This window comes from Pongo abelii, chromosome 1 (genome assembly GCF_028885655.2).
Source record: "Pongo abelii isolate AG06213 chromosome 1, NHGRI_mPonAbe1-v2.0_pri, whole genome shotgun sequence".
Taxonomy (NCBI): Eukaryota; Metazoa; Chordata; class Mammalia; order Primates; family Hominidae; genus Pongo; species Pongo abelii.
The window spans coordinates 205,169,266-205,196,163 of NC_071985.2; the positions used below are offsets into that span (position 1 = coordinate 205,169,266).

The 26,898-nt window shown below is 43.4% G+C and overlaps 1 protein-coding gene across 12 annotated transcripts in view; it reads right to left on the reverse strand.

Annotated features, from left to right (window-relative positions):
• Positions 1-26,898, reverse strand: part of PHACTR4 (phosphatase and actin regulator 4) — a 145,972-nt gene that overhangs the window by 22,758 nt on the left and 96,316 nt on the right. For 4 of the 12 annotated variants that reach the window (XM_054560229.2, XM_024251833.3, XM_024251871.3 and 1 more), the window contains 8 exons: positions 23,198-23,221; positions 21,822-21,995; positions 20,798-20,878; positions 15,218-15,382; positions 14,299-14,685; positions 6,943-7,540; positions 4,782-4,966; positions 498-651 (listed from right to left, as the gene is read on the reverse strand). In XM_054560229.2, the coding sequence (XP_054416204.1) occupies positions 498-651; positions 4,782-4,966; positions 6,943-7,540; positions 14,299-14,685; positions 15,218-15,382; positions 20,798-20,878; positions 21,822-21,995; positions 23,198-23,221 (1,768 nt within the window). 12 annotated transcript variants of the gene reach the window in all.

Consider the following 26,898-nt stretch of genomic DNA (forward strand, 5'->3'; position numbering starts at 1 on the left):
CTATGATTGAACCACTACACTCCAGCCTGGGTGACAGATCAAGACCCTGTCTGAAAAGAAAAAAAAATCACACTAAAAAAGATAAATGAATACTCCACAACAAAGTAAACATATAGACTAGGTATAGGGGCTCACGCCTGTAATCCCAGCACTTGTGGAGGCCAAGGTGGGTGATCACTTGAGGCCAACAGTTCGAGACCAGCCTGGCCAACATGGCGAAACCCTGTCTTTGCTAAGAATACAAAAATTAGCCTGGCGTGGTGGCAGGTGCCTATAACGCCAGCTACTCAGGAGACTGAGGCATGAGAATTGCTTGAACCTGGGAGGTGGAGGTTACAGTGAGCTGAGATCGTGCCACTACTCCAGCCTGCGTGACAGGGCAAGACTCTGTCTCAGAAAACGAAACAAAATACACACACAAAAAAACACATCTAACAACATCTAACACAAATACTGGCATAACCAAATCAATCAAGCGAATCTAAGCAAAGGCCTACCGGATCAGTGTGTTTCCAATCTGGTGCCGTATTTCATTCCACTCCTCCTTGCTTTTACAAGGCCAAGAATTCAGGTTCAACTCTGGTTCACTGGGTCTGTGGTTCAACTTCATTGCCAGTGTGTCTTTCCTCTTCACTTTGTTGGCGAGAGCACCTTTGCACACAGGGAAGAAAAAAATGTAGAACTTGAGGCTTAAAGCCAAAGGTTCAACCTTACCTGGAGCTAGGCAAGAGTCTGAACAAATACAGTATTTAATTCCCAGTTCCCACCTGGCCTCAAATGATCCAGCCAAACACTGAGGTGGGGGTAAAGCTAAGGACACCTAAAAATCTTTTTAGCCAGATGGACTGAGATGGTTAAAAGGTATCTTTTCTCTTCTATCAGGCCTCTACATTTTTCCTCCTTGGTAAGAGTTGCTACAGGAGAGAGAATCTAAGCATGGGACAGCCCTCTGAATTAAAACATAAAGGCTTTCATACTAACACCTCATAGTCTGTCTGTTTTTAAAGCTGCCTTTCTACTTTAATTAATCAGGACTCAATTATTTGCAAAGATGTGCGGGTATGAAAATGTTTATTTTTCTCTGCCCTGTGGCAATAAGTTCATTAGACCAAAGGGAAAACATCACTTTTATCTCTTCACCTTAGCCCATGTGCCACCTTTCCTCTACTCCATATTGTTGTTGGTTTTTGTTTGTTTGTTTGTTTGAGACAGAGCTTTTGCTCTTGTTGCCCAGGCTGGAGTGCAGTGTCACGATTTCGGCTCATTGCAACCTCCGCCTCCCAGGTTCAAGTGATTCTCCTGCCTTAGCCTCCTGAGTAGCTGGGATTATAGGCATGCGTCACCACGCCCAGCTAATTTTTTGTATTTTTAGTAGACACGGGGTTTCGTTATGTTGGCCAGGCTGGTTTGAACTCCTGACCCCAGGTGATCCACCTGCCGCAGCCTCCCAAAGTGCAGGGATTATAGGTGTGAGCCACCACGCCTGGCCTTTTTTTTTTTTTTTTTCTGAGACGGAGTCTTGCTCTGTCACCCAGGCTGGAGTGCAGTGGCATGATCTTGGCTCACTGCAACCTCCGCCTCCCAGGCTCAAGCAATTCTCCTGCCTCGGCCTCCTGAGTAGCTGGGGTTATAGGTGCCTGTCATCATGCCTGGCTTTTTTTTTTTTTTTTTTTTTTTTTGCGACAGTCTCGCTCTGTGACCCAGGCTGGAGTGTAGTGGCGTGGTCTTGGCTCACTGTGACCTCCGTCTCCCGGGTTCAAGCAATTCTCCTGCCTCAGCCTCCTGAGTAGCTGGGATTACAGGCACCTGCTACCATGCTCAGCCCATTTTTTATTTTTAGTAGAGACAGGGTTTCACCACGTTGGCCAGGCTGATCTCGAACTCCTGACCTCAGGTGATCCACCTGCCTCGGCCTCCCAAAGTGTTGGGATTATAGGTGTGAGCCACCGTGGCCAGCCACGCCTGGCTAATTTTTTGTATTTTTAGAAGAGATGGGGTTTCACCATGTTGGCCAGGCTGGTCTCAAGCTCCTGACCTCACCGGCCTTGGCCTCCCAAAGTGCTGGGATTAGAGGCACTTAGGTGAATAGTTTTAAAATTGGGAGCAAACAAAAACCTGAAATTAGTACAGCCATTGTGGAAAACAGTATGGAGGTTCCTCAAAAAACTGAAAATAGGCCAAATGAGGTGGCTCATGCTTGTAATGCAGCACATTGGGAGGCCAAGGCAGGAGGATTGCTTGAGGCTGGGAGTTTCAGATCAGTCTGAGCAACACAGCAAGACTCCGTCTCTACTTAAAAAACCAATCAAAACAAACAAAACACCCTTAAAAATAGAACTACTGGGCCAGTCGTGGTGGCTCATGCCTGTAATCCCAGCACTTTGGGAGGCCAAGGCAGGTGGATCATGAGGTCAAGAGATCGAGACCATCCTGGCCAATATGGTGAAACCCTGTCTCCACTAAAAAAAAAATAATAATAAAAAAAAAATACTAAAATGAGCTGGGCATGGTGGTACACACCTGTAATCCCAGCTACTTGGGAGGCTGAGGCAGGAGAATCACTTGAACCTGGGAGGCGGAGGTTACAGTGAGTTGAGATGGTGCCACTGCACTCCTGCCTGGTGACAGAGTGAGCCTCCATCTATAAAAAAAAAATAGAACTACCATATGATCCAGCAATCCCACTGTTGGGTACATATCCAAAAGAAAGGAAATCAGCAAATCAATCAGTCATGCTTATTGCAGTACTATTTATAAACCCCAAGATATGGAATCAGACTAAATGTCCACCAATAAATGAAGGGATAAAGAAAACGTGGTGTATATACACAACTGAATATTATTCTGCCATGAAAAAGAAAGAAATCCTGTCATTTGCAACAAAATGGATGGAACTGGAGGACATTATGTTAAGTGAAATAAGCCAGGCACAGAAAGATAAATGTTGTATGTTCTCACTCTTACGTGAGAGCTAAAAAAGTTGATCTCATGGAGGTAATAAATAAAATGGTGGTTACCAGAGGCAGGGAAGGGTAGAGGGGATGGGGGAGAGAGACTGGTTAATGGGTATAAAACCAGAATTAGATAGAAGGAATAAGATCTAGGCCGGGCCTGGTGGCTCACGCCTGTAATCGCAGCACTTTGGAGCTGAGGTGGGCAGATCACTTTGAGCTCACAAGTTTGAGACCAGCCTGGGCAACATGGTGAAACCCTGTCTCTACAAAAAAATACAAAAATGAGCTCGGCGTGGTGGCTCACACCTGTGTTCTCAGCTACTTGGGAGGCTGAGGTTGGAGCATCGCTTGAGCCAGGAAGTGGAGGTTCCAGTGAGCTGAGATTGTGCCACTGCACTCTAGCCTGCAGAGTGAGACACTGTCTCAAAAAAAAGGAATAAGATCTAGTGTTCGGTGGCACAATAGGGTGACTATAGTTAACAATAATTTATTGTATATTTCAAGATAACCAGAAAGGTAGATTTGGAATATTCCCAATACAAACAAATGATAAGTGCTTGAGGTGGATAGCCTAATTACCCATACACACATGCTTATATCAAAATATCTCATGTACCCCATAAATATGTACTACTATTATATATCTATAAAAATTAAAAATAGGCTAGGCACTGTGGCTCATGCCTGTAATCCTAGAGCTTTGGGAGGTCAAGGCAGGGGGATCACATGAGGTCAGGAGTTCAATAACAGCATGGGCAGCCAGGCACAGTGGCTCACACCTGTAATCTCAGCACTCTGGGAGGTGGGCGGATCACGAGGTCGAGTTCGAGACCAGCCTGGCCAACAAGGTGAAGCCCCGCCTCTACTAAAAATAAAAAAAAATTAGCTGGGCCTGGTGGCAGGCGCCTGTAATCCCAGCTACTTGGGAGGCTGAGGCAGGAGAATTGCTTGAACCTGGGAGGCGGAGGCTGCAGTGAGCTGAGATCGTGCCACTGCACTCCAGTCTGGGTGACAGAGCAAGACTCTGTCTAAAAAAAAAAAAAAAAAAATCCTTTATGGCCAGGCGCGGTGGCTGACTCCTGTAATCCCAGCACTTTGGGAGGCCGAGGCAGGCAGATCACCTGAGGTCGGGAGTTTGAGACCAGTCTGACCAACATGGTGAAGCCCCATCTCTACTAAAAATACAAAATTAGCCAGGTATGGTGGCACATGCCTGTAATCCCAGCTACTTGGGAGGCTGAGGCAGGAGAATTGCTTGAACCTGGCAGGTGGAGGTTAAGGTGAGCCGAGATCGTGCCATTGCACTCCAGCCTGGGCAACAAGAGCAAAACTCCGTCTCAAAAAAAAAAAAAAAAAAAGAACAGGCTAGGCAACATAAGGAGACCCTGTCTCTACAAAAACAAAAAAACAAAAAAAAATCAAAGAAACCTAACCAGTTGTGGCACACATCTGTAGTCCTAGCTATTTGGGAGGTTGAGGTGTAAGGATCACTTAAGCCCAGGAGTTCAAGGCTACAGTGAGCTATGATTGCACCACTGTACTCCAGCTGGGTGACAGAGCAAAACCTTGTCCAAAAAAAAAAAAATTAAAACGAAAAACCTAAAACCTGAGTGACTCAATCTACTTGGATCCCTGTCTTGGCTTGTTTTAACAGAGGGGTGATAATAGGGACAAGGAGTCCTTCACAGTGGCTTCCAATATCAGTTAGCCAGATGACTTAATGGGAGAAGGTACCTGTTCCCATATCTCTTTTGACACTTGCTAAGATCAGCAAATAGCTTTATCTGGAAAATAATTCTCTGTTTTGCTTTTCCCTCCCTTTCTTACTCTGATAGCTTTCATCTTCATCTTCTTCATCTCGGTACTGAATGGGACCTTCTGAATCAGAGTCGCTCTCCTTCTCTTCTTCCTCCCGTAGACACTGTGGTAATTTAGGAATGACTGAGGTAGGTGTCATTTCTTCACTGAATGTGGATGGACAGATTTGCTCCTCCTCTTCTTCATCGTCTGGACTAACAAATTAACATAATTATATTTTCTTTTTAGAAACAAAGAGGATAACTGACTTTTAAGACAAAGGACTGAAATAAAGACTGGGCGTGGTGGCTCATGCCTGTAATCTCATGCCTGTAATCTCATGCCTGTAATCAGCACTTTGGGAGATGGAGGTGGGCAAATTCACCTGAGGTCAGGAGTTTGAGACCAGCCTGGCCAACATAGTGAAACCCTGTGTCTACTAAAAATACAAAAATTAGCTGGGCATGGTGGCAGTGCCTGTAATCCCAGCTACTTGAGAGGCTGAGGCAGGAGAATCTCTTGAACCCAGGAGGCAGAGGTTGAAGTGAACCGAGATTGTGCCACTACACTCCAGCCTGGGTGACAAGAGTGAGATTCCATCTCAAAAAAAAAAAAAAAAGACAAAGGACTGAAATAACCATAAATACAAAAAATCTATTAATGAAGAAACTTATAATTAATTCTCTCCCTTAACTTTAACAATCTTGCTAAGAAACTTTTTAGCAGGTATTAATCTAAGGGTTCAGATCCCAGCTTTACCACTTATTAGGCACTGGTGCTTTCCAGAATTTGTCTAATGTCATTCTCACAAGCCTACAGAGTAAATATTATTCCCATTTAGAGATGATATAACTAAAGAGCAGAAGGCTTAAGTAACTTAACACTACTATAAGCTAAGAGTAGTAGTGCTGCAATTTGAACCCAGGGCTATCTCACTCCAAGGTGAATGCTCTTAAGCACAACATTATACAATGCCTTCCCTGTAGTATATAAAACTAGCGGTTGTAATTTTTCATGTACATAATTTTGTAAATTTTGTGTCATCACAAAAATCTCCATGAAAAAAAAAAATCACGAGAGTAAAAAGTCAAAATTTGGCCAGGGGCAGTGGCTCACACCCATGATCCCAGCATTCTGGGAGGCTGAGGCAGGCAGACTGCTTGAGCCCAGGAGTTCAGGACGAGCCTGGGCAACATGGCAAAACCCCATCTCTAACAAAAAATATAAAAATTAGCTGGGTGTGATGGCATGCGCCTGTAGTCACAGTTACTTGGGAGGCTGAGGAGGGAGAATTGCTTGAGTCCAGGAGATGGAGGTTGCAGTGAGCCAAGACTGCACCACTGACTCCAGCTTGGGTGAGAGAGTGAGAACCTGTCTCAGACATAAATAAATAAATGAATAAAAATAAAGTTTTAAGATAAGATTAAAAAAAGAAAGAGTCCAAATTCTATAACTTATCCTTTTGGCAGAGTATTCTTTGTACTTTAAATTTATTCATAATGCTGGGCGCAGTGGCTCACACTTGCAATCCCAGCACTTTGTGAGACCGATGCAGGTGGATCACCTGAGATCAAGAGTTTGAGACCAGCCTGGCCAACATGGTGAAACCCCATCTCCACTAAAAATACAAAAATCAGCCGGATGTGGTGGCACATGCCTGTAGTCTCAGCTATTCGGGAGGCCGAGGCAGGAGAATCGCTTGAACCTGGGCGGCAGAGGTTACAGTGAGCGGAGATCATGCCACTGCACTCCAGCCTGGGCGACAGAGCAGGACTCCATCTCGGAAAAAAAAAAAATTTATTCACATTTTCTTTTTTTCTGTGAGACAGAGTCTCGCTCTGTCGCCCAGGCTGGAGTACAGTGGCAGTCTTGGCTCACTGCAACCTCCACCTCCCGGTTAAAGCGATTCTTCTGCCTCAGCCTCCTGAATAGCTGGGATTGCAGGTATGTGCCACCACACCTGGCCAATTTTTGTTATTTTCATCGAGACAGGGTTTTACTATATTGGCCAGGCTGGTCTTGAACTCCTGACCTCAGGTGATCGATCCATTCGCCTCAGCCTCCCAAAGTGCTGGGCTTACAGGTGTGGGCCACCATGCGTAGCCCACATTTTCTTTTTATAAGTAATTTTATCCAAGCAGGGCTATCTAGAGTAAAGGAGAAATAAAAGGCAAGCTTTAAAGGCACTTACACTTTCAGCATTTCAATAGTGATGGGAAGAGACCTGGTCCGACCCAGCGTACTGCTATCCTCAGAAAAGCTGTCACTGTTTTCAAAAAGCAACGAATGAGCTCTGTGAGAACCCTCCAAAGTAGGAGTCACGGGAAGTGGGCTGGTGAGGGCCTGCTGGATTCGAATATGCAGTGGGAGTGGAGGCAGCCTAGAGGGTATATGGGGCTCCCCAAAGTTCTGGTCCAATATCCTCTTGGGGACTTCCTTTTTCTGATCTTCCTGCTGGGGAATCTCCTGGTGTAGATCTAAGGATGGTGGAAACTGAATTTCTGGCACAACTTGAAAAGTCTTAGCAGGGAATGGAGGGGTGCGTGGAGGCTCTGGAGGTATATGAGTAGGCAGTGGGGGGGATGGAGAGCGAGGTGAGATCATTGGTAGAAGTTCTGAGCCCATAGAACACGTGCTCTTCTCTCTTTCATCACTCGGTGTTTTTGTGGTGATGGCAGCAGCAGACTCCAAGGTGGGTACTGAGGTCGATGGAATGCCTCTCTTAGGTGGTAAGGGTGGGGACGGTTTTGATAACAATGTACCACTGTTTATTGCTTGGGACAGTTCAGCTGGAAAAGAGAGAGCAACACATCAATTTCACGACTTTCCAATGCTTTGAATGGCCGGCCCAGGGCCTAGAATTAAAGTTGAGTTCAGTTTTAATCTTTCAAGCAAGTTAAATAATTTCATAGTTTTGCCATTCCCTATATATTTTATCCTGAAATGAAGTTTATATTTATTCAAATAGAAGGCCTAATAAATGTACAGAGGTGTAGGAAGACTGATGAGTAGCTTACTCCATTGCTATGGCAACAGATATGACAATTTTTTTTTTTTTTTGAGACAGGGTCTCACTCTCTCGCCCAGACTGGAGTGCAGTGGCGCAATCTCGGCTTACCGCAACCTCTGCCTCCCAGGCTCAAGCGATACTCCTGCCTCAGTCTACCAAGTAGCTGAGATTACAGGCGCATGCCACTACGGCCTGGCTAATTTTTGTATTTTTAGTAGAGGTGGGCTTTCACCATGTTGGCCAGGCTGGTCTCGAACTCCTGACCTCAAATGATCCACCTGCCTTGGCCTCTCAAAGTGTTGGGATTACAGGCGTGAGTGATGGCACCCGGCTGACAACTTTTTGTAACTTGATCTTGGTGTAGTTAATATGAATAGAGACAAAAAAAAATCTGATAAAAAGTTATCTTGTGGCTGGGCAGGGTGGCTCACACCTGTAATCCCAATACTTTGGGAGGCCGAGGTGGGCAGATTACTTGAGGTCAGGAGCTCGAGACCAGCCTGGCCAACATGGTGAAACTCTGTCTCTACTAAAAAAAAAAAAATAAAAAAATACAAAAATTAGCTAGGTGTGGCGGCAGGCACCTGTAATCCCAGATACTCGGGAGAGGCTGAGGCACGAGAATCTCTTGAACCTGGGAGGCGGAGGCTGCAGTGAGCCAAGGTCACGCCACTGCACTCCAGGCTGGACAGTACAAGACTCTGACTCAAAAAAAAAAAAAGTTATTTTGTATAACAGTACTCCATTAAAAAATTTAAACATTCAGATACCATACAATAAGTATTAGTGGGTATTGTTACCATATCCTGATAATAATATCTAGATATCTTAGCTCTGTGTTATAAAACTATCATTACTGACATCTTGAATTTTTATAGCAATTGCAAAGTCCTTTGAAGAAATCAAAGTGTTTTTTGTCCTTGAAGTCATATTCTCCTTATACCACCTGAGGTGACAGGGGAAACAAGATAGCATCTTTACCATTTTTCAGAAGGAAAAAGCGAGGCCACAGAAGCTAGGTGACTTTGCCCAAGATCATACTACAAACTGGCATGGACTCAGCTGGTATCCAAGTCTCTGACTATTTGACTGCATCCTACTGTCTCTAATTTTTTTTTTTTTTGAGACGGAGTCTTTTTGTCGCCCAGGCTGGAGTGCAGTGGTGCCATCTCGGCTCACTGCTAGCTCTGCCTCCCGGGTTCACGCCATTTGCCTGCCTCAGCCTCCCAAGTAGCTGGGACTACAGGCGCCCACCACCACACCCGGCTAATTTTTTGTGTATTTTTAGTAGAGACGGGGTTTCATCATGTTAGCCAGGATGGTCTCGATCTCCTGACCTCGTGATCCGCCCGCCTCGGCCTCCCAAAGTGCTGGGATTACAGGCGTGAGCCACCGCGCCCGGCCTACTGTCTCTAATTTTTATTGGTATGCACACCTCTTATGTTCCCTTTGCACCTCAGCTTCCCATGTTCACTCTCCACTACATGATGGGCTCCTTGATGGCAGGGCAACCTTGTCTCCATCAACATATCATCCACAGGCATCTAGTGGACCCTCAATGTATGTTTATTAGATGAGAAGCCTTCACCCTGTATCATGACAGTATATATTGCTATGGTTTCACCAAAGCCCACAATGACTCAGCAAAGGTGTTGGTGTTGTTTCAGCAAAGTCCCTTTGGAGGGCTCCAGATGACCTGTAAGAAGTGGATCATCAGATCACACAGGAGCAAAACTGGTAAAGTAATTAAAGAGTAGTTATTTTTTCCCTGCTGACAGAAAAAAAAAAAAAAAAGTAGTTCTTTTGATCACCAACCTCTAACTTTCTACTCAAACCCTTTAGTTTCATCCCACTCAGTATTCTCAAACAGTCTCAAAAACTTCCCTTAAATAAAACTGTATTTGTCCTAAATCCCAAAAATTGGAGATGTTCAAAGTAAAAGGCTAGCTAATTATTTTTTTCTTTTTTTGAGACGGAGTTTTGCTCTTGTTGCCCAGGCTGGAGTGCAAGGGTGCCATCTCGGCTAATCGCAACCTCCACCTCCCGGGTTCAAGTGATTCTCCTACCTCAGCCTCCTAAGTAGCTGGGATTACAGGCATGTGCCACCACGCCTGGCTAATTTTTTGTATTTTTAGTAGAGATGGGGTTTCTCCATGTTGGTCAGGCTGGTCTTGAACTCCCGACCCCAGGTGATCCACCCGCCTCAGCCTCCCAAAGTGCTGGGATTACAGGCATGTGCCGCTGTGCCCAGCCAAGGCTAGCTAATTTTATAATTCTTTTTTTTTTTTTCTTTTGAGACAAGCTCTCCCTCTGTTGCCCAGACTGGAGTGCAGTGGCATGAACAATACCTCACTGCAGCCTCAATCTCCTGGGTTCAAGTGATCCTCTTGCTACAGCCTCCCAAGTAGCTAGGACTACAGGCCCATGCCATTATGCCTGACTAATTTTTTTAATTTTTAGTAGAGACAAGGTCTCGCTATGCTGCCCAGGCTGGTCTTGAGCTCCTGGGCTCCAGTGACACACCTACCTCAGCCTCCCAAAGTGCTGGGATTATGGATGTGAGCCACCACACCCAGCCTCTTTTCTTTTTAAATTTATTTTTATTTTTAAATTAAATTAATTTATTTTAGACAGGGTCTCACACTGTGTCGCTGGAGTGCAGTGGCGCAGTCACGGCTCACTGCAGTTTTGACCTCCCTGAGCTCAGGTGATCCTCCCACCTCAGCCTCCCAAGTAGCTGGGACCATAGGCATGTGCCACCATGCCCGGCTAATTTTTTGGGGGGTATTTTTTGTAGAGATGGGTTTCTCCATGTTGCCTAGGCTGGTCTCAAACTCCTGGGCTCAGGTAATCTACCTGCCTCAGCCTCCCAAAGTGTTGGTACTACAGGTGTCAGCCACTGTACCTAGCCTTTTCTTTTTTTTTAGAGACAGGATGTTGCTCTGTTACCCAGGCTAGAGGGCAGTGGTGCAATCATAACTCACTGCAGCCTTGAACTCCTGTGCTTACCCAATCCTCTTACCTCAATCTCCCAAGTAGCTAGAATTACAGGCACATGTCACCATGCCCAGCTAATTTTTAAATATTTTATAGAGATGGGGTCTTGCTACGTTGCTCAGGCTGGTCTTGAACTCCTGGCCTCAAGTGATCTTCCCACCTTGGCCTCCCCAAATGCTGGGATTATAGGCATGAGCCACTGTGCCTGGCCTAATTTTGTAATGTTTTAATGTCTCTCATCATAAATAATATTTTTTTTTTTTGGGACAGAGTCTCGCTCTGTTGCCTAGGTTGGAGTACAGTCGTGCAATTTTGGCTCACTGCAACCGCCACTTCCCGGGTTCAAGTGATTCTCCTGCCTCAGCTTCCTGAGTAGCTGGGATTATAGGCATGCACCACCATACTCAGATCATTTTTTGTATTTTTAGTAGAGATGGGGTTTCACCATGTTGCCCAGGCTGGTCTCAAACTCTGGGCTTCAAGCGATCTGCCCACCTTGGCCTCCCAAAGTGCTGGGATTACAGGCGTGAGCCACCATGCCTGGCCCCATAAATAAATTTTAAAAAAGGCTTTCTAGAAAAACACTGCATACATACACAAAAAGATTCTAAAAATGTGAATTTTAGGAGCAGTGAAAGAGATATTTTTGGCAAGATTGGATTTTTGCTGATTCTCTAAAAATAGCTGTTAGCTATTCCATCTACAACAAAAGTCATTCCTGATGAGACCATAAATGAATATTTTTACTTTTGAATTAATAAAATAAATTATATTTGGTAATTTGAGGAAGGCATATATGTTAAGGAAGTAAATTCTGGTACATATACCCTGACAACAGCATCTGGCTGTAGTTCTGTGGAAAAATTCCAGAGTGTTTCTGGGATGGGTAATAATTCCCTTTCACCTGTTCAGCTATTGCTGGTGGTTTTTCCTTAGTCCTAATACTCCATGTTATACCGATGAGAAGACAGTAGTACTTCTGAAGCAATGATTTCCAAACTTTTGGATTTCAGTGACCAAAACAATAACAAAAATCTTGATCAACCTCAGATTGTTGGGTTTTTTTTCTAGTTTTTTTTTGAGGTTGTCATTTTCTAAGATTTCCAAATAAGGCTTGATATTAAGTAAACCATTTATGATCATAATCCTTTTGTGAAAGAAATGGCATTTTAACACCAAAGGATTAGGAAGGTTGTAATTTTAGAATAAAAGAGAGTCCTTTAAATTAAATCTATTTAGCTCTAAGAAATGCTCTGTGAACTGTTCTATTTTTCTTCTTTTGTTGAGGACCCCTCATGGACTAATACTGATTCCTCAGTTACAAGGTCTATTGTTTTGGGCTATTTACCTCAAGCTAAGAATGAGCTCTGCAGTTTAGTCCAGGGTATCATACACAAATTATCATTTTATATGTTGCCTTAACTTGAAAAGGGTGGTATGCCACTGGTCTAGAGCAGAGGCTCTTAATGTGTGCTCCCTGGAGAGCAGCATCAGTGTCATCTGGGAACCTATTAGAAAGGCAAATTCTCAAGCCCATCCCAGGCTTACTAAAATCAGAAACTCTATGGGTAGTGTCCAGCAGTCTGTTATCATAAGCTTTCTAGGTGATCCTGAGGAGAACACCAGTTTGCAAACACTACTGTAAGGAACAGATGTCTGGACCTGAGAGTTGAAAAGCCTATGTTCAGTTTCTATCTTTCACTAACTACAACCTTTTTCTTTTTTTTTGAGATGGAGTTTCGCTCTTGTTGCCCAGGCTGGAGTGCAGTGGCACAATCTCAGCTCACTGCAACGTCTGCTTCCCGCGTTCAAACAATTCTCCTGCTTCAGCCTCCCGAGTAGCTGGGATTACAGGTGCCTGCCACCATGCACGGCTAATTTTTTGTATTTTTAGTAGAGATGGCGTTTCACCATGTTGGCCAGGCTGGTCTTGAACTCCTGACCTCAGGTGATCCACCCGCCTCCGCCTCCCAAAGTGCTGGGATTACAGGCATGAGCCACTGCGCCCAGCCTACAACCTTGAATGAGTCACAATGTCTTCATGTTCTAATTGCCCTACCTATGGAAAAGATAAAATTGGTTTCCTGTAGCACAAGGTAGTTTTGAAAATAAGTATGTGAAAGCTCCCCAAGTTCCTCACAGATAAGTCAACATGACACTATCCATCCAAAGTGGTGGTAATAACAACTTCATCCTGTTTTCATCAAGCTACTCCAAACTGTAATACTCATAAAATATTTTAAGCCTGTTTTTCAAGGTTTGAATCACTCCACCCAACATGGTGATATTAAATATTTAATGAGTATAGTTTTTATTCATTCATTCAATTGTGAACAACAACTTTAAGTAATACTAAGCCTAGTATGATTTTTCCTGAAAAAACTATATTTTTATTAGCTTTGAAGCACTCATTAGCTTTCCTCTCCCTTTCTTGAAAATTCTTCTAAGAAATTGTGCATTTATATAAAGAAAGTAGACTTAAATAGAACTTTGGGTAAATGCAAAAAATTTACTAAACCCATACAAATTTTACTGATTATGTTCCCTGCTTTCTCTACCATCACTTATTTTAACATAAGAATAGCATTCTTAATTCTCCCAAGATAAAACATGATTTTATCAGAACAATTTAAGTAATAGCTTCTGCAGTTCCCTATGAAGATAACTATGCCAGGCACTGAATCCCAAATTCCACTGGCATCTACCGAATCATCCTTTTATCTACTAGACTCATTTATGCTTATGGAAGGCATAGGTAGTTTTAAGTAGATTAAAAAATTTTCATTTGAAAAGTTTGCCTTGCCCCTCGTGAGCTGAGGCATTATTCTAATTTTTCAGCAAGTGCCACAGATAATTCCATGCAGGTGGAATCTGTTATGGTCTTCACATATCCAGTCCAATCACACACACACACATACACACACACACACACACAAAAATATGTATAGTGTTTTGGAATCATTGTTTTAGAAAAACAGATTAAATATTAGATTAAAAAATAGGTTAAAACCCCCCAAACTTAAATCTAATCTTAGTGATGTTTACATTTATGGCCATCTGCCTCAGTTACATGACCTTTTTTGTTTGTTTTTGTTTTTTTGAGAGTCTCTTTCTGTCACCTAGGCTGGAGTGCAGTGGCACAATCTCAGCTCACTGCAACCTCTGCCTCCTGGGTTCAAGCAATTCTCTTGCCTCAGCCTCCCAAGTAGCTGGGACTACAGGCACGTGCCACCATACCTGGCTAATTTTTTTAATTTTTAGTAGAGACAGGGTTTCACCATGTTGCCAGGATGGTCTCGATCTCCTGACCTTGTGATCCACCCACCTCGGCCTCCCAAAGTGCTGGGATTACAGGTGTGAGCCACCGCACCCGGCCTGTTTTTTCTTAACCTAAGACTTTTCTCCATATTGAGGTCATTCAAAGGGACAAGATATGGAAAATTCTCACAGACCAAATCACTGTTGTACCAGTTATCAAATAAAATAACCATCCAACATCAAACCAAACCCAAAACACTGGAAGCCTAAAGACTTACTTACCAATGACAGGGTTGCTATTTCTGTGAGCTGGTTTAGGGGGAGGGATAGGGGGCTGCTTGGCAGGGACCATATGAGTGAGGCTTGGGGTAGCAGTAGTGTTAGTGCTGGCAGGAGCAGCAGGCAGAGTCCTGGGTGCTGGGGAAGGGGTGACAGAGAGATTAACAGTCTTTGCAAGGCTTGTGGCAGCAGTGGTGGCAGCGGGTGCTGTGGTGATGGAGGTGGAGATGATGAACCTTGCTGTGCCGCCAGAAGAAGTGGCATCCTTTGCTTGCCCTTCACTTGCTTCATGAGAAGAAGACAAGGGTCTTTTGGGAGGAAGTAAAGGTGGTTTGGGTACATTCTCAGGAACAGACTCTGCTTCAGAATTAGGCTGGCTTCCAGTTGAGCCTGTGTAATAACATGTATGATATAAAAAGGGAAGAGAGAGTAACAAGAGAGACTGAAAAAGCTAACACATCTATGAATCTATGGCCAATTTCACCAATTAATTTATAGATTAGCTTATAGGTTACCGTTCTCAATGCCTCCCAACCTCCCCATACTTAAGAAATGTCAGTAAGAAAGGCTCACTAAGAGATGCTCATTGTGGTAGTGATTCTTCATACAAGGGCCAGGCTACTGGAGGAGAGCCGCAACAAAATTCCTTGGGTGAAAGAAGTGGAATGTGTAGCTGGAAAAAATCCTATAGGTATCTGATACTTAACATCCTCTTCCCTTCTTGAGGATCACAAATTTAGGTATTTTGTGAATAAAAGCGGGGTGGGGGAGGAAATTCCCCTTGAAGTTGCTAGTTAAGGTATTGCTAAAGGAGAATGTAATTCTCTCTAGATTTCACTTTTCCCCATTCTCTTGCAAACCCCTTATGTAAGGAAAATAACTGGCCCTTGGCTCTTAAACTCAAAAATCCAGAGTTTCTTACCTAGTCGTTTCTTTAGGTCCTCTTCTGGAATAGCTTTCCTAAGACTTGCTAATCTTACTGGCTCTTCCTCTACTTGGACTGGACTAGATGATCCGGCATTCCCTATGGGGGTGGTATGGCCATTCTTTAACATGGCATGGCTTGGCTTTCCTGGATCCTCACCACCTGCAAGGTGAAAGAAGAGTACAAAGTGATGAAGTTGGCATGAACAGATAGAAAGAAGAGTTAGTAATTTCTTTTTTTCTTTCTCTCTCTTTTTTAAATTGAGACAGGGTCTCACCATGTTGCCCAGGCTGGTCTTGAACTCCTGGGCTCAAGCAATCAGCCCGCCTTGGTCTCCCAAAGTGCTAGGATGAATGGCATGAACCACTGCGCCTGGCCAGAGTTGGTGATTTGAGACAGGGTCTCACAGACCAGGCTGGAGTGCAGTGGCATGATCTTGGCTCACTGCAGCCTCTGCCTCCCGGGTTCACGCCATTCTCCTACCTCAGCCTCCCGAGTATCTGGGACTAGACGCCTGCCACCACGCCCGGCTAATTTTTTTGTATTTTTTAGTGGAGACGGGGTTTCACCGTGTTAGCCAGGATGATCTCGGTCTCCTAACCTCATGATCCACCTGCCTCGGCCTCCCAAAGTGCTAGGATTACAGGCGTGAGCCACCGTGCCCAGCCCAGGGTTGGTGATTTCCAACCTTTCTTGTCTTCTTTCCCCCGTCTTCCTGTTTTAGTTTATTATTGAGATCTAGATTATCTGGATGCTTAAACAGAAATAAGTAATTTCTTTTTCCAATACATGTTTGATAGCCTATTATGTGCCAAGTACATTGTTATATGAATAAGACAAATAAAAGCCGGGCGCAGTGTCTCACACCTGTAATCTCAGCACTTTGGGAGGCTGAGGCAGGTGGATCACCTGAGGTCAAGAGTTCGAGACCAGCCTGGCTAATATGGTAAAACCTTGTCTCTACTAAAAATACAAAAATTAGCCAGGCATGGTGGCAGGCGCCTGTAATCCCAGCTATTCGGGAGGCTGAGGCAGGAGAATCAACTACACCCAGGAGGCAGAGGCAGTAAGCCAAGATTGTGTCATTGCACTCCAGCCTGGGCAGCAAAGCAAAACTTCCATCTCAAAGAAAGAAAAAAAAAGACAAATGAATAGGGCAAACTTATTACATATAAGTAACTACAATGTTAAATGTCAAGAGCTCTACTTAGTGAAGTACTTTGTAGGAATGAAGAAGAAATCATTTTCCTGGAGTAAGAACAGAGTTAGGAAGGCATCACAGAAAGTATCTGAGCTGGAGTTGAGATGGTCTTGCTATGTTATCAGAATGGGCCTTGAACTCCTGGGCTCAAGCAGTCCTCCTCTCTCAGACTCCCCAGTAGATGGGACTATGGCACACACCACCATGCCTTGCTTTGAACTGGATCTTGAAGGAGTAGGAGCCTACCACACTGAATAAAGACAGTGTTTGGAAGAAGGATAGCATGTATAAAGGTGTGAAGTTATTCAACATGTTTGGGGCACTGGCAACTAGTTTGGTCTGGCGGGAGAACAGATTCACATAAGAAATGGTTATGGGGGGCCAGGTGTAGTGGCTCACGCCTGTAATCCCAACACCCTGGGAGGCCGAGGCGGGTGGATCATCTGAGGTCAGGAGTTTGAGACCAGCCTGGCCAACATGGTGAAACCCCGTCTCTACTAAAATACAAAAATTATTCGGGCGTGGTGGCAGGTGCCTGTAATCCCAGCTACTCGGGAGGCTGAGGAAACAGACTCCATCTCAAAAAAAAAAAAAGAAATGGTTATGGGCTGGGCACCGTGGTGCTCATGCCTGTAATCCCAACAATTTGGGAGGCTGAGGCGGGAGGATCATTGAGCCCAAGAGTTTGAGATCAGCCTGTGAAACATAGTAAGACCCTGTCTCTACAAAAAAGTAAAAAAACTAGCTGGGTGTGGAGGCACATGCCTAGTCCCAGCTACCTGGGAGGCTGAGGTGGGAGGACTGTTTGAACCCAGGAGGTCAAGGGGACAGTAAGCCATGATCAGACCACTGTGCTCTAGCCTGTGTGACAGAGTGAAATCCAACATCATTCTTCATGAAGTTCCAATAAGAGGTGGAGTGTGGGCTCAAAGTAATGAAGATTCTAAGGCAAGTGAAAAGGTACTTCTAAAGCCAAAGTAATCTGACAACTACTTTTTATTTTTAAAACAGGGTGGGGGTAAGATGGCAACAACTATACAAAAATAGTAAGTTACTGCCCATGTTTAACAAAAACAAGATTTTCTAGAATACTGAAGCAATGATTTCAAAGTCAACAAAGGCTGCTCTTTGTGAAAACAACATAATAAAAGTTTAGGACAGTGTTAATTAGTTTCTACTCAGCACACACTAGTGAAATACATGCAAAAGTGATCAGTTATCTCAAGTTACTTAATCAGGGATGTCTACTTTGCAGTATCATTTCTTATATTAAATATAGAGTGTTCTGCAATGTTAATGAATTGGAGTAGTACTATGGGGCTTTAACATTATTGAATGTTCTCCCTAAACCCAGAAAATCAATTAAAGTCAATTAAATATTTTACAGTACAGTCAAGTTAGCACTATAATCAAGCCAAAAGCCACCTTTTTTTTTTTTTTTTTTTTTTTTTTTTTTTAAAAACAGGGTCTCACTCTGTCACCCAGGCTGGAGTGCAGCGGTGCAATCAATACTTACTGCAGCCTTCAATCTTCTGGGCTCAAGCCATCCTCCATCTTTTGGGCTCAAGTAGCTAGGACTACAGGCCTGCACTATCATACCTGGCTAATTTAAAAAATTTTTTATAGAGGTGAGGTCTCACTATGTTGCTCAGGCTGGTCTGGAACTACTGAGTTCAAGGGATCCTCCCACACCGGCCTCCCAAAGTGTTGGGATTACAGCGTGAGCCACCGCGCCAGGCCAGCAAAAAGTCCCCTTTAAGTATGAAGAGGACTTCAAGGTTCAAACACTACTTCTGGCCTAAAATGCAGATCTATAAGCCAGCATGAGGCCCATGCCTGTTTTTAGATACAGAATAAAGCTTAGGTCATTTATCTGGTTGGCAGAATGGCATCTTGTCCAATGGCTGCAACTCGTTTATTAATTGGGCCTGTGAACTTGTAGGCTAAAAACAACTTGGATTAGGAGCTAATAGAAAGTATAGGGCAAAAGATCATCGGGCGTGGTGGCTCATGCCTGTAATCCCAGAACTTTGGAAGGCCAAGGCAGGTGGATCACTTGGGCTCAGGAGTTTGAGACCAGCCTGGCCAACATGGTGAAACCCTGTCTCTATTAAAAATACAAAAATTAGCTGGGTGTGGTGATGCATGCCTACAATTCCAGCTACTCGGGAGGCTGAGGAAGGAGAATTGCTTGAACCCAGGAGGCAGAGGTTGCCATGAGTGTAGGGCAAAAGAGACTGAAGGTGAAAAACAAGAAATGAGTAATGTATGTGGTTTATGATGAGTGAGCAAGAAAGGTGAAAAGAAAGGCCATGGAAAGTGGAACAGCTGTTATCAAAAAAGCAAGGGCCAGGCCAGGCATGGTGGCTCACGCCTATAATCCCAGCACTTTGGGAGGCTGAGGTGGGTGGATCACTTGAGGTCAGGAGTTCGAGACCAGCCTGGCCAACATGGTGAAACCCCATCTCTACTAAAAATACAAAAATTAGCCAGGTGTGGTGGCAGATGCTTGTAATCCCACCTCCTCGGGAGGCTGAGGCTGGAAAACTGCTTGAATCCAGGAGATGGAGTTGCAGTGAGCTGAGATCACGCCACTGCACTCCAGCCTGGGCGACAGAGCGAGACTCTCAAAAAAGAAAGCAAAGCAAGGGCCACAGAGGTGCTACAATGGAATCATTATGATAGTACGTAACTACCAAAATACTGAGAAGATTTTGTGTCCTAATGTAAAACACAAATAGAATTATGTAAAACAAAAGTTATACATGCTCATAACTAGTCACATACAAAAAAAAAAAAAAAAAAAAAGAAAGAAAAGAAAGAAAACATCGCATAGCGCCTGGGCACAGCAACTCACGCCTGTAATCCCAGCACTTTGGGAGGCTGAGGCAGGAAGACTGCTTGTGCTGCCCGAATTTGAGACTAGCCTGGGCAACATAGGGAGACCCTGTCTCAATTAAAAAACAAAAAAAAAAGCCCACCCATGTTCCCACCTCAACTTCAGAGGTAACCAATTGTAATAATATTTCAAATTGTTCCTTCAAGCTTGTTTTCTCTGGTTAGTTTTTATACAGTTGAGATAATAAATCTTCAATACATACAATTTAATTTTTTGAATAGGCAATATATTCACATGGTTTTAAAGCCCAAAAAGTATACAGTAATACTCCATCTATTTGGTTCCTTTCCCCTATTCTTCAAAGGATACGATTTTTTTTAATTCTTTTGAGAAGGAATCTCGCTCTGTTGCCCAGGCTGGAGTGCAGTGGCGCCATCTCAGCTCACTGCAACCTCTGCCTCCTGAGTTCAAGTGATTCTCCTGCCTCAGCCTCCCAAGTAGCTGGTACTACAGGTGCCTGCTACTACGCCCTCCTAATTTTTTGTATTTTTAGTAGAGACGGGGTTTCACCATTTTGGCCAGGCTGGTCTCAAACTCCTGACCTTAAGTGTTCTGCCCGCCTCGGCCTCCTAAAGTGCTGGGATTACAGGCGTGAGCCACCATGCCTGGCCAGTATACAATATGGCTTTCAGATTTTGCCTCATGCAACATAACTCAGATGAAGAGAAATGAGATGCAACCAATGTACTATACTTTCACATTTACAATAACTTGCTTCATAGAGTCACACATTGAAGAAAGTCTTGACATTATTAAACAAACAATGACTGGTGGACTGGTGCAGTGATATGGGCATGGGGACAAATGTGTTCAAAAAAGAAAATGAGCTGGGCACGGTGGCTCAAGCCTGTAATCCCAGCACTTTGGGAGGCCGAGGTGGGCAGAACACCTGAGGTCAGGAGTTCGAGACCAGCCTGGCCAACTTGGTGAAACCTCATCTCTACTAAAAATGCAAAAATTAGCCAGGCACAGTGGCTCACACCTGTAATCCCAGAACTTTGGGAGGCCAAGGTGGGCAAATCACCTGAGGTTAGAAGTTCAAGACCAGCCTGACCAACATGGTGAAACCCCATCTCTACTAAAAAGTCAAAAGTTAGCTGGGGGTGGTGACAGGTGCCTGTAATCCCAGCTACTTGGGAGGCTGAGGCACAAGAATTGCTTGAACCCAGGAGGCAGATGTTGCAGTGAGCCGAGATTGCACCATTGCACTCCAGCCTAGGCAACAGAGCAAGACTCTGTCTCAAGGGGGGAACAAAAAAGACACGCAATATTGTAGCTGGCACAAAGTTGAGGATGTACACAGAGGAAAGGAATGTTTGCCCCAAGGAAGGAAGGGTGAACTTTTTTTTTTTTAAAGGCCACCCTCCAACCCAAAAATAGCAATACAAAAGAAAGAAAGAAAATTCAAATATCTAGTCAGACCCAATCAAAGACCAAGTGCACAGAGACAGGCATATGCTATTCATTTGTAACTCACCTTGCTCAGGGTCTTCCAACAGAACCCCTCTTTTAACCAGCTCTTCTCTTGGCTTTCGCATAGATATTTTCCGTTCTAAAACTAACATTAAGTTGGAAAATGACACTCAGAAATGTGACAGTTGAAAGTCAACCTTACACTTAGCATTCTAATTCTACAGGTAAAAGAATAAAGTAGTTTAAGTTTATATTCTCAGGAAAGAAAATAACTAGCAGACTAACTTCAAATTAAAACTCTTAAATTTCTTTTATAACCTGTGCTGTCAGGAAAGCATCACTTCCAAAAAACTAGCCTTACATAGTTGTAACTTAAGAGAAAATTTCATTAGTAAGTTATTTATGGATGAACTTTGTGTGGATGGGCAGAGTAGAAAATAAGCATTTTATTTATGTATGTATTAATTCATTCAGTCATTTTCTTCACCAAGTTCTGATGGAAAGAAGCATCTTAGATTTGCTACAGTTCAGGAACTCCATTCACCACTCAATAGATACTTATATCCCATCAAAACACAAACCTGGGAATGAGGGTATACAATATTAGGTTTAGTAAATGACCATTTTGATGTTTAATTCTAAAAGATTAAACTCTGGCCAGCCACAGTGGCTCATGCTTGTAATCCCAGCACTTTGGGAGGCTGAGGTGGGAGGATCGCTTGAGCCCAGGAGTTCAAGACCAGCCTGGGAAACATAAGGAGACCCCGTCTCTACAAAAAATTTAAAAATTAACGGCACAGTAGCTCATGCTTGTACTTCCAGCTACTTGGGAGGCTGAGGCAGGAGGATTGCATGAGCCCAGGAGGTTGAATCTGCAGTGAGCTGTGATTGCACCACTGTACTCTAGCCTGGGCAACAGAAGGAGATCCTGTCTCACCAAAAAAAAAAAAAGAAAAAGGAAAGAATAAAAGATTAAACACCCTCTTCAAATAGAGGACTACAGAAACTTGGGAAGATAAGGAAAAATTAAATACGTCTAACATAGAGAATTCTAACTCAGAACACACATTTAACCCTTAATATCTCACCTTCTGAAGTCTCTTTAAATTTATCACTACTCTTTTTTTTCCTCCATTTCCATGGCTTGAAGATCTTGCCAAAGCCTGAGAACTTGCTCTTCCTTTTGGTAGGAGGTGTTGTGTCTCCTGCTTCCACACTGTCCATGACCATGCCTGGCTCTGTAGCGGGCTGGTCTGCTTCCTCTGTTATATGGAAAGAAGAGAGGGAAGGAAGCAAATGTATTATTTCAGCATAATCTCTAAAATGTCCCTTCCCCTCTCTTCCTGTGGTAGTTGGAAAGGATCGGAACAACGATAAACAATCATGCAGACAGGGAGACTCCTGGACATCACATGGACACCAAACATCAAAATCCATTAACAGATAAATTACTAAGGAGAAAAAGTAACCAAACCAAGCTGACATCATTTTAGGACAAAATCTGGTGAAATGATCGGAGCCGGCTCAAAATCTTTTAAAGGTGCATGTATATAAAATGTAGATGTCTTACCAAATGCATGAGATCTTGCCTTACTGAGGCAGGGAATTCCTGCCTCATTAGTGAGTGAATCACTTTCTCTATTAGACATTGCCCTTTTCGGGATATAAATAGTTCAGGGAGAGGTAACACATTGTTAATACCTTACTTATATCTGCTCATCAAATTATTTTCTCCCTTCACAAAAAGGACCCTAGGTATTGGAAAGTGCTCAGGGTTGGGGGGCAGAAGCATTAGAAAGCGGGTACATTAAATTGGAGGGAAATGTTTTCAGAAAGTAGAGGTGAGATTCCAATTTGTCTACCATAGTAGTGCTTTAGAGACAATCATAGGCTGGGCACAGTGGCTCATTTCTGTAATCCCAGCACTGTGGGAGGCTGAGGCAGGCAGATCGCTTAAGCTCAGGAGCTTGAGATCAACCAGGGCAGTAAGGTGAAACCGTACCTCTACAAAGAATACAAAAACAAAAATTAGCTGGGCATGGTGGTGTGTACCATAGTCCCAACTACTCAGGAGGCTGAGTTGGGAAGATGGCTTGAGCCCGGGAGGTCAATGCTGCAGTGGGCTCTGATTAAGACACTGCACTCCAGCCTGGGCAACAGAGTGAGAGCCTGTCTCAAACACACACACACACACACACACACACACACACACAAAATCATAATATTAAGGATTTGACACAAAACATAACTGACATGATACATGTGCAGAATTGAAATAAAAGGCCATGAACCCCTCATAATGACCATGCATGCAGGGTTTAGTTAGTTTTAATGGCAGAGAAAGGAGAGCCAAGGCGGGGCCAAGAATTTAAAGAAAGGAAAAACAAAAACAAAAACAAAAACCAGCAGGAAGGCAACAAAAAAAAGCAGGAAGGTACACAATGCAGCTTTGCACTCCACCTACTGTTCCAAGGTTCTCTGGAGAAGTCTAGAGAGGAAGAAAAAAAGAGTCATGTGGAAAAACCATCCTGAAATTAAAGTGGAACCTCTACTTTGTAGAAATACATCAAGCAACAGCATATGATAAGCTAACATGTTGACTGTAAACAATTTCACATCTGAAGCAAGTAACACTTTTGGAGGAGGGTAAAAAGGTCATAATAGTCACTAAAAAATCTTTTTTTTAAAAAAATTTATTATTATTATTTTAGAAACAGGGTCTCACTCTGTTGCCCAGGATGAAGTGCAGTAATGTAATCATAGCTCACTGCAGCCTCAAATTCCCGATCTCAAATGATCCTCCTGCCTCAGCCTCCTGAGTAGCCAGGACTATAAGCATGTACCATCACACCTGGCTAATTACAAAAAAATTTTTTTTTGTAAAGATAGGGTCTCACCAAATTGCTCAGGGTGGTCTCAAATTCCTGGTCTCAAGAGATCCTCCCTGCTTGGCCTCCCAAAAGCACTGGGATTAAAGGTGTGTACCACCACACCTGGCCTCTCTGTCTTTTAAAACTAGGTATTTTCAAAAGAGAAAATATACAACCAACAGCATTAAATTTTTAAAAGAAACAACTGCCAAATTCAATCTTTTTTTCATTTGATTGATGGAGGTTTAGGGAAGTTTTTCAATAAAGGTTAGATTTATACAATCGTAATTGTCACAGTAAATGCAGTGATGACTACTGATGCATTAGTTTGCTATGCCCAGAAGACTTAGGCAAAATAGTGTCCTTATTACTAAAGTGCAAAAGATGGAAATGACAAGAGGACAGTGACTTTTCCTAGTTGCATGACTTATACAAGGACATTCTGGGTCTCAATTACTTTAACACTTTACATGAAATACACTAGAATCTGATTATCTATCTATCTATCTAATCTATCTATCTCTCTATCTATTTATCTAGTTATTTTAGAGACAGGGTTTCATTCTGTTGCCCAGCATGGAGTGCAGTGGCACAATCACAGCTCACTGAGCCTTCAACTCCAGGACTCAAGCAATCCTCTGCCTCAGCCTCCTGAGTAGCTGAGATTACAGGCAAATAGTTGAAATTATGAGAATGTCTCAGATTACAGACACTGGCTATGACATCTGGCTTCTCTTCTTTTTTAGGTAAAGAAAGACCAGCCTGGGGAACATGAAGAAACCCTGTCTCTTAAAAAAAAAAGAAAAAAAATTAGTTGGGCATGGTGCCATGTGCCTAGTCCCAGTTACTTGTGAGGCTGAGGTGGGAAGATCGCTTGAGCTCAGCAGGTCCAGGCTGCAATGAGCTGTGATCGTGCCACTGCACTCCAGCCTGGGAGACAGAGCCATACTGATATAGTTTAGATATGTGTCCCGCTCAAATCTCAGGTAGAATTGTAATCTTCAGTACTGGAAGTGGGGCCTGGTTGGAGGTGACTGGATCATGGGGGTGGATTTCTCATGAATAGTTTAGCACCATCCATATGGTGCTGCCTTAGCAATAGTGAGTGAGTTCTCGTGAGATCTGGTCGTTTAAAAGTATGTGGCATCTCCCTCTTTGCTCTCTTGTTCCTGCTCTGGTCATGTGACATGCTTATTCCTGGTTGGTCTTCTGTCATGATTCATGATTGTAAGTTTCCTGAGACCTCCCCAGAAGCAAGGCAGTTGCAAGCATTACGTTTCCTGTAAAGCCTACAGAACCACGAGCCAAATAAAGCTCTTTTCTTTATAAATTATCCAGTCTCAGGGATCTCTTTATAGCAATGCAAGAATGGCTTAATACAGGGACCTTGTCTCAAAAAAAAAATAGTTGATACATAAGCAAAATATGTATATAAAAAAAATAAAGCCACTGAATACAAAAAACAAAGCAACATTTTCTTTGCTTCTCATGCAAATGTGCCTGATTTTCATTTTTACAAAACTTTTAGAGGCAGATGTCCTTCTTTCCTCTTACCTCCTGTGTTAGGGTACAGCCACACCTGGCCCTGACTCAGTTATCTCAAATTCACACATACATATTCATATCCTCATATTCTCCCTCCTTCCTTCCCCTCTTTTTCCTACTCTCCAGGACAAACAGTACATTATTTCCAAGACTCTGAAATCTGTCCAAATACTTGGAATCAGCCCAATTGCCTTTTCAAAATACAGAATTTCCAGGAGGTAGGACTTTCAGAATCTGTTTTAAAAAATCTCTCCAGGTCAGCCTAGGGTCCTAAGGTCAGTTAGGTGTGTTAAACCCAATACCAGATTATTATCTGGAAACCTCATGGAGGTTAATAAAAAAGACAGAGGCAGACATTCTCTGGCTATAGGCTGCTTCTTTGTTGAAGAAAAATGAACTAGCGGCCAGGCATGGTGACTCATGCCTGTAATCTCAGCACTTTGGGAGGCTGAGGCAGGCAGACCACCTCAGATCAGGAGTTTGAGACCAGCCTAGCCAACATGGTGAAACTTCGTCTCTACTAAAAATACAAAAATTAGCTGGCTGTGGTGGTACACGCCTATAACCCCAGCTACTCGGGAGGCTGAGGCAGGAGAATCTTGAACCTGGGAGGCGGAGGTTGCAGTGAGCCAAGATCACACCACTGCACTCCAGCCTGGGTGAAAGCAAAACTCCGTCTCAAAAAAAAAAAAAAGGAAAAGAAAAAGAAAAAGAAAAATGAGGCCAGATGCGGTGGCTCATGCCTGTAATCCCAACACTTTGGGAGGCCAAGACAGGTGTATCACTTGAGGGCAGGAGGTTGAGACCAGCCTGGCCAACATGAGGAAACCCTGTCTCTATTAAAAATACAAAAAAAAAAAAAAAATTAGCTGAGTATGGTGTAAGGCACCTATAATCCCAGCTACTTGGGAGGCTGACGCAGGAGAATTGCTTGAACCCGGGAGGCGGAGGTTACAGTGAGCTGAGCTGGTCTCAAACTGCTGGGTTCAAGTGGTCCTTCCGCCTCATTCTCCCAACGTGGTAGGATAATTGGAGTGTTTAGGCCATTTATATTTAATACTTTTCCTATATATCTCAAATATGGTCCAAGTTACAAATAAACAACAGAAGCTTACAGTTATTTCTTTCCAAATTTATAATACATTATCTCCAATTATGTGTAATTGGAAAGTGTATTGTGCAATTATTGGGTATGGTGTTCTAAATATGCCAATTAGGTCAAGGTGGTTAATCACATACAAATCATTAAGATCCCTTCTGATTTGTTGTCTGCTTGCTCTATCAGTAACTGAGAGAAGTATGTTAACATCTCTAATTACGAAAGTGATGGCCGGGCGCGGCGGCTCACACCTGTAATCCCAGCACTTTGGGAGGCCGAGGTGGGCAGGTCACGAGGTCAGGAGATCGAGACCATGGTGAAACCCCATCTCTACTAAAAATACAAAAAATTAGCCGGGTGCAGTGGCAGGCACCTGTAGTCCCAGCTACTCGGGAGGCTGAGGCAGGAGAATGGCGTGAACCCGGGAGGCGGAGCTTGCAGTGAGCCGAGATCACGCCACTGTACTCTAGCCTGGGCGACAGAGAGAGACTCCGTCTCAAAAAAAAAAAAAAAAAAAAAGACAAAGTGATTGCTCTCTTAGTTCTATTAATTTTTGCTTTATATACTTTGAAGCTGTTATGAGGTATATACAAATTTAGAGTTATTATATCTTCCTTTTGAATGGACTCTTATCTTTGTGGGTTCAATCAA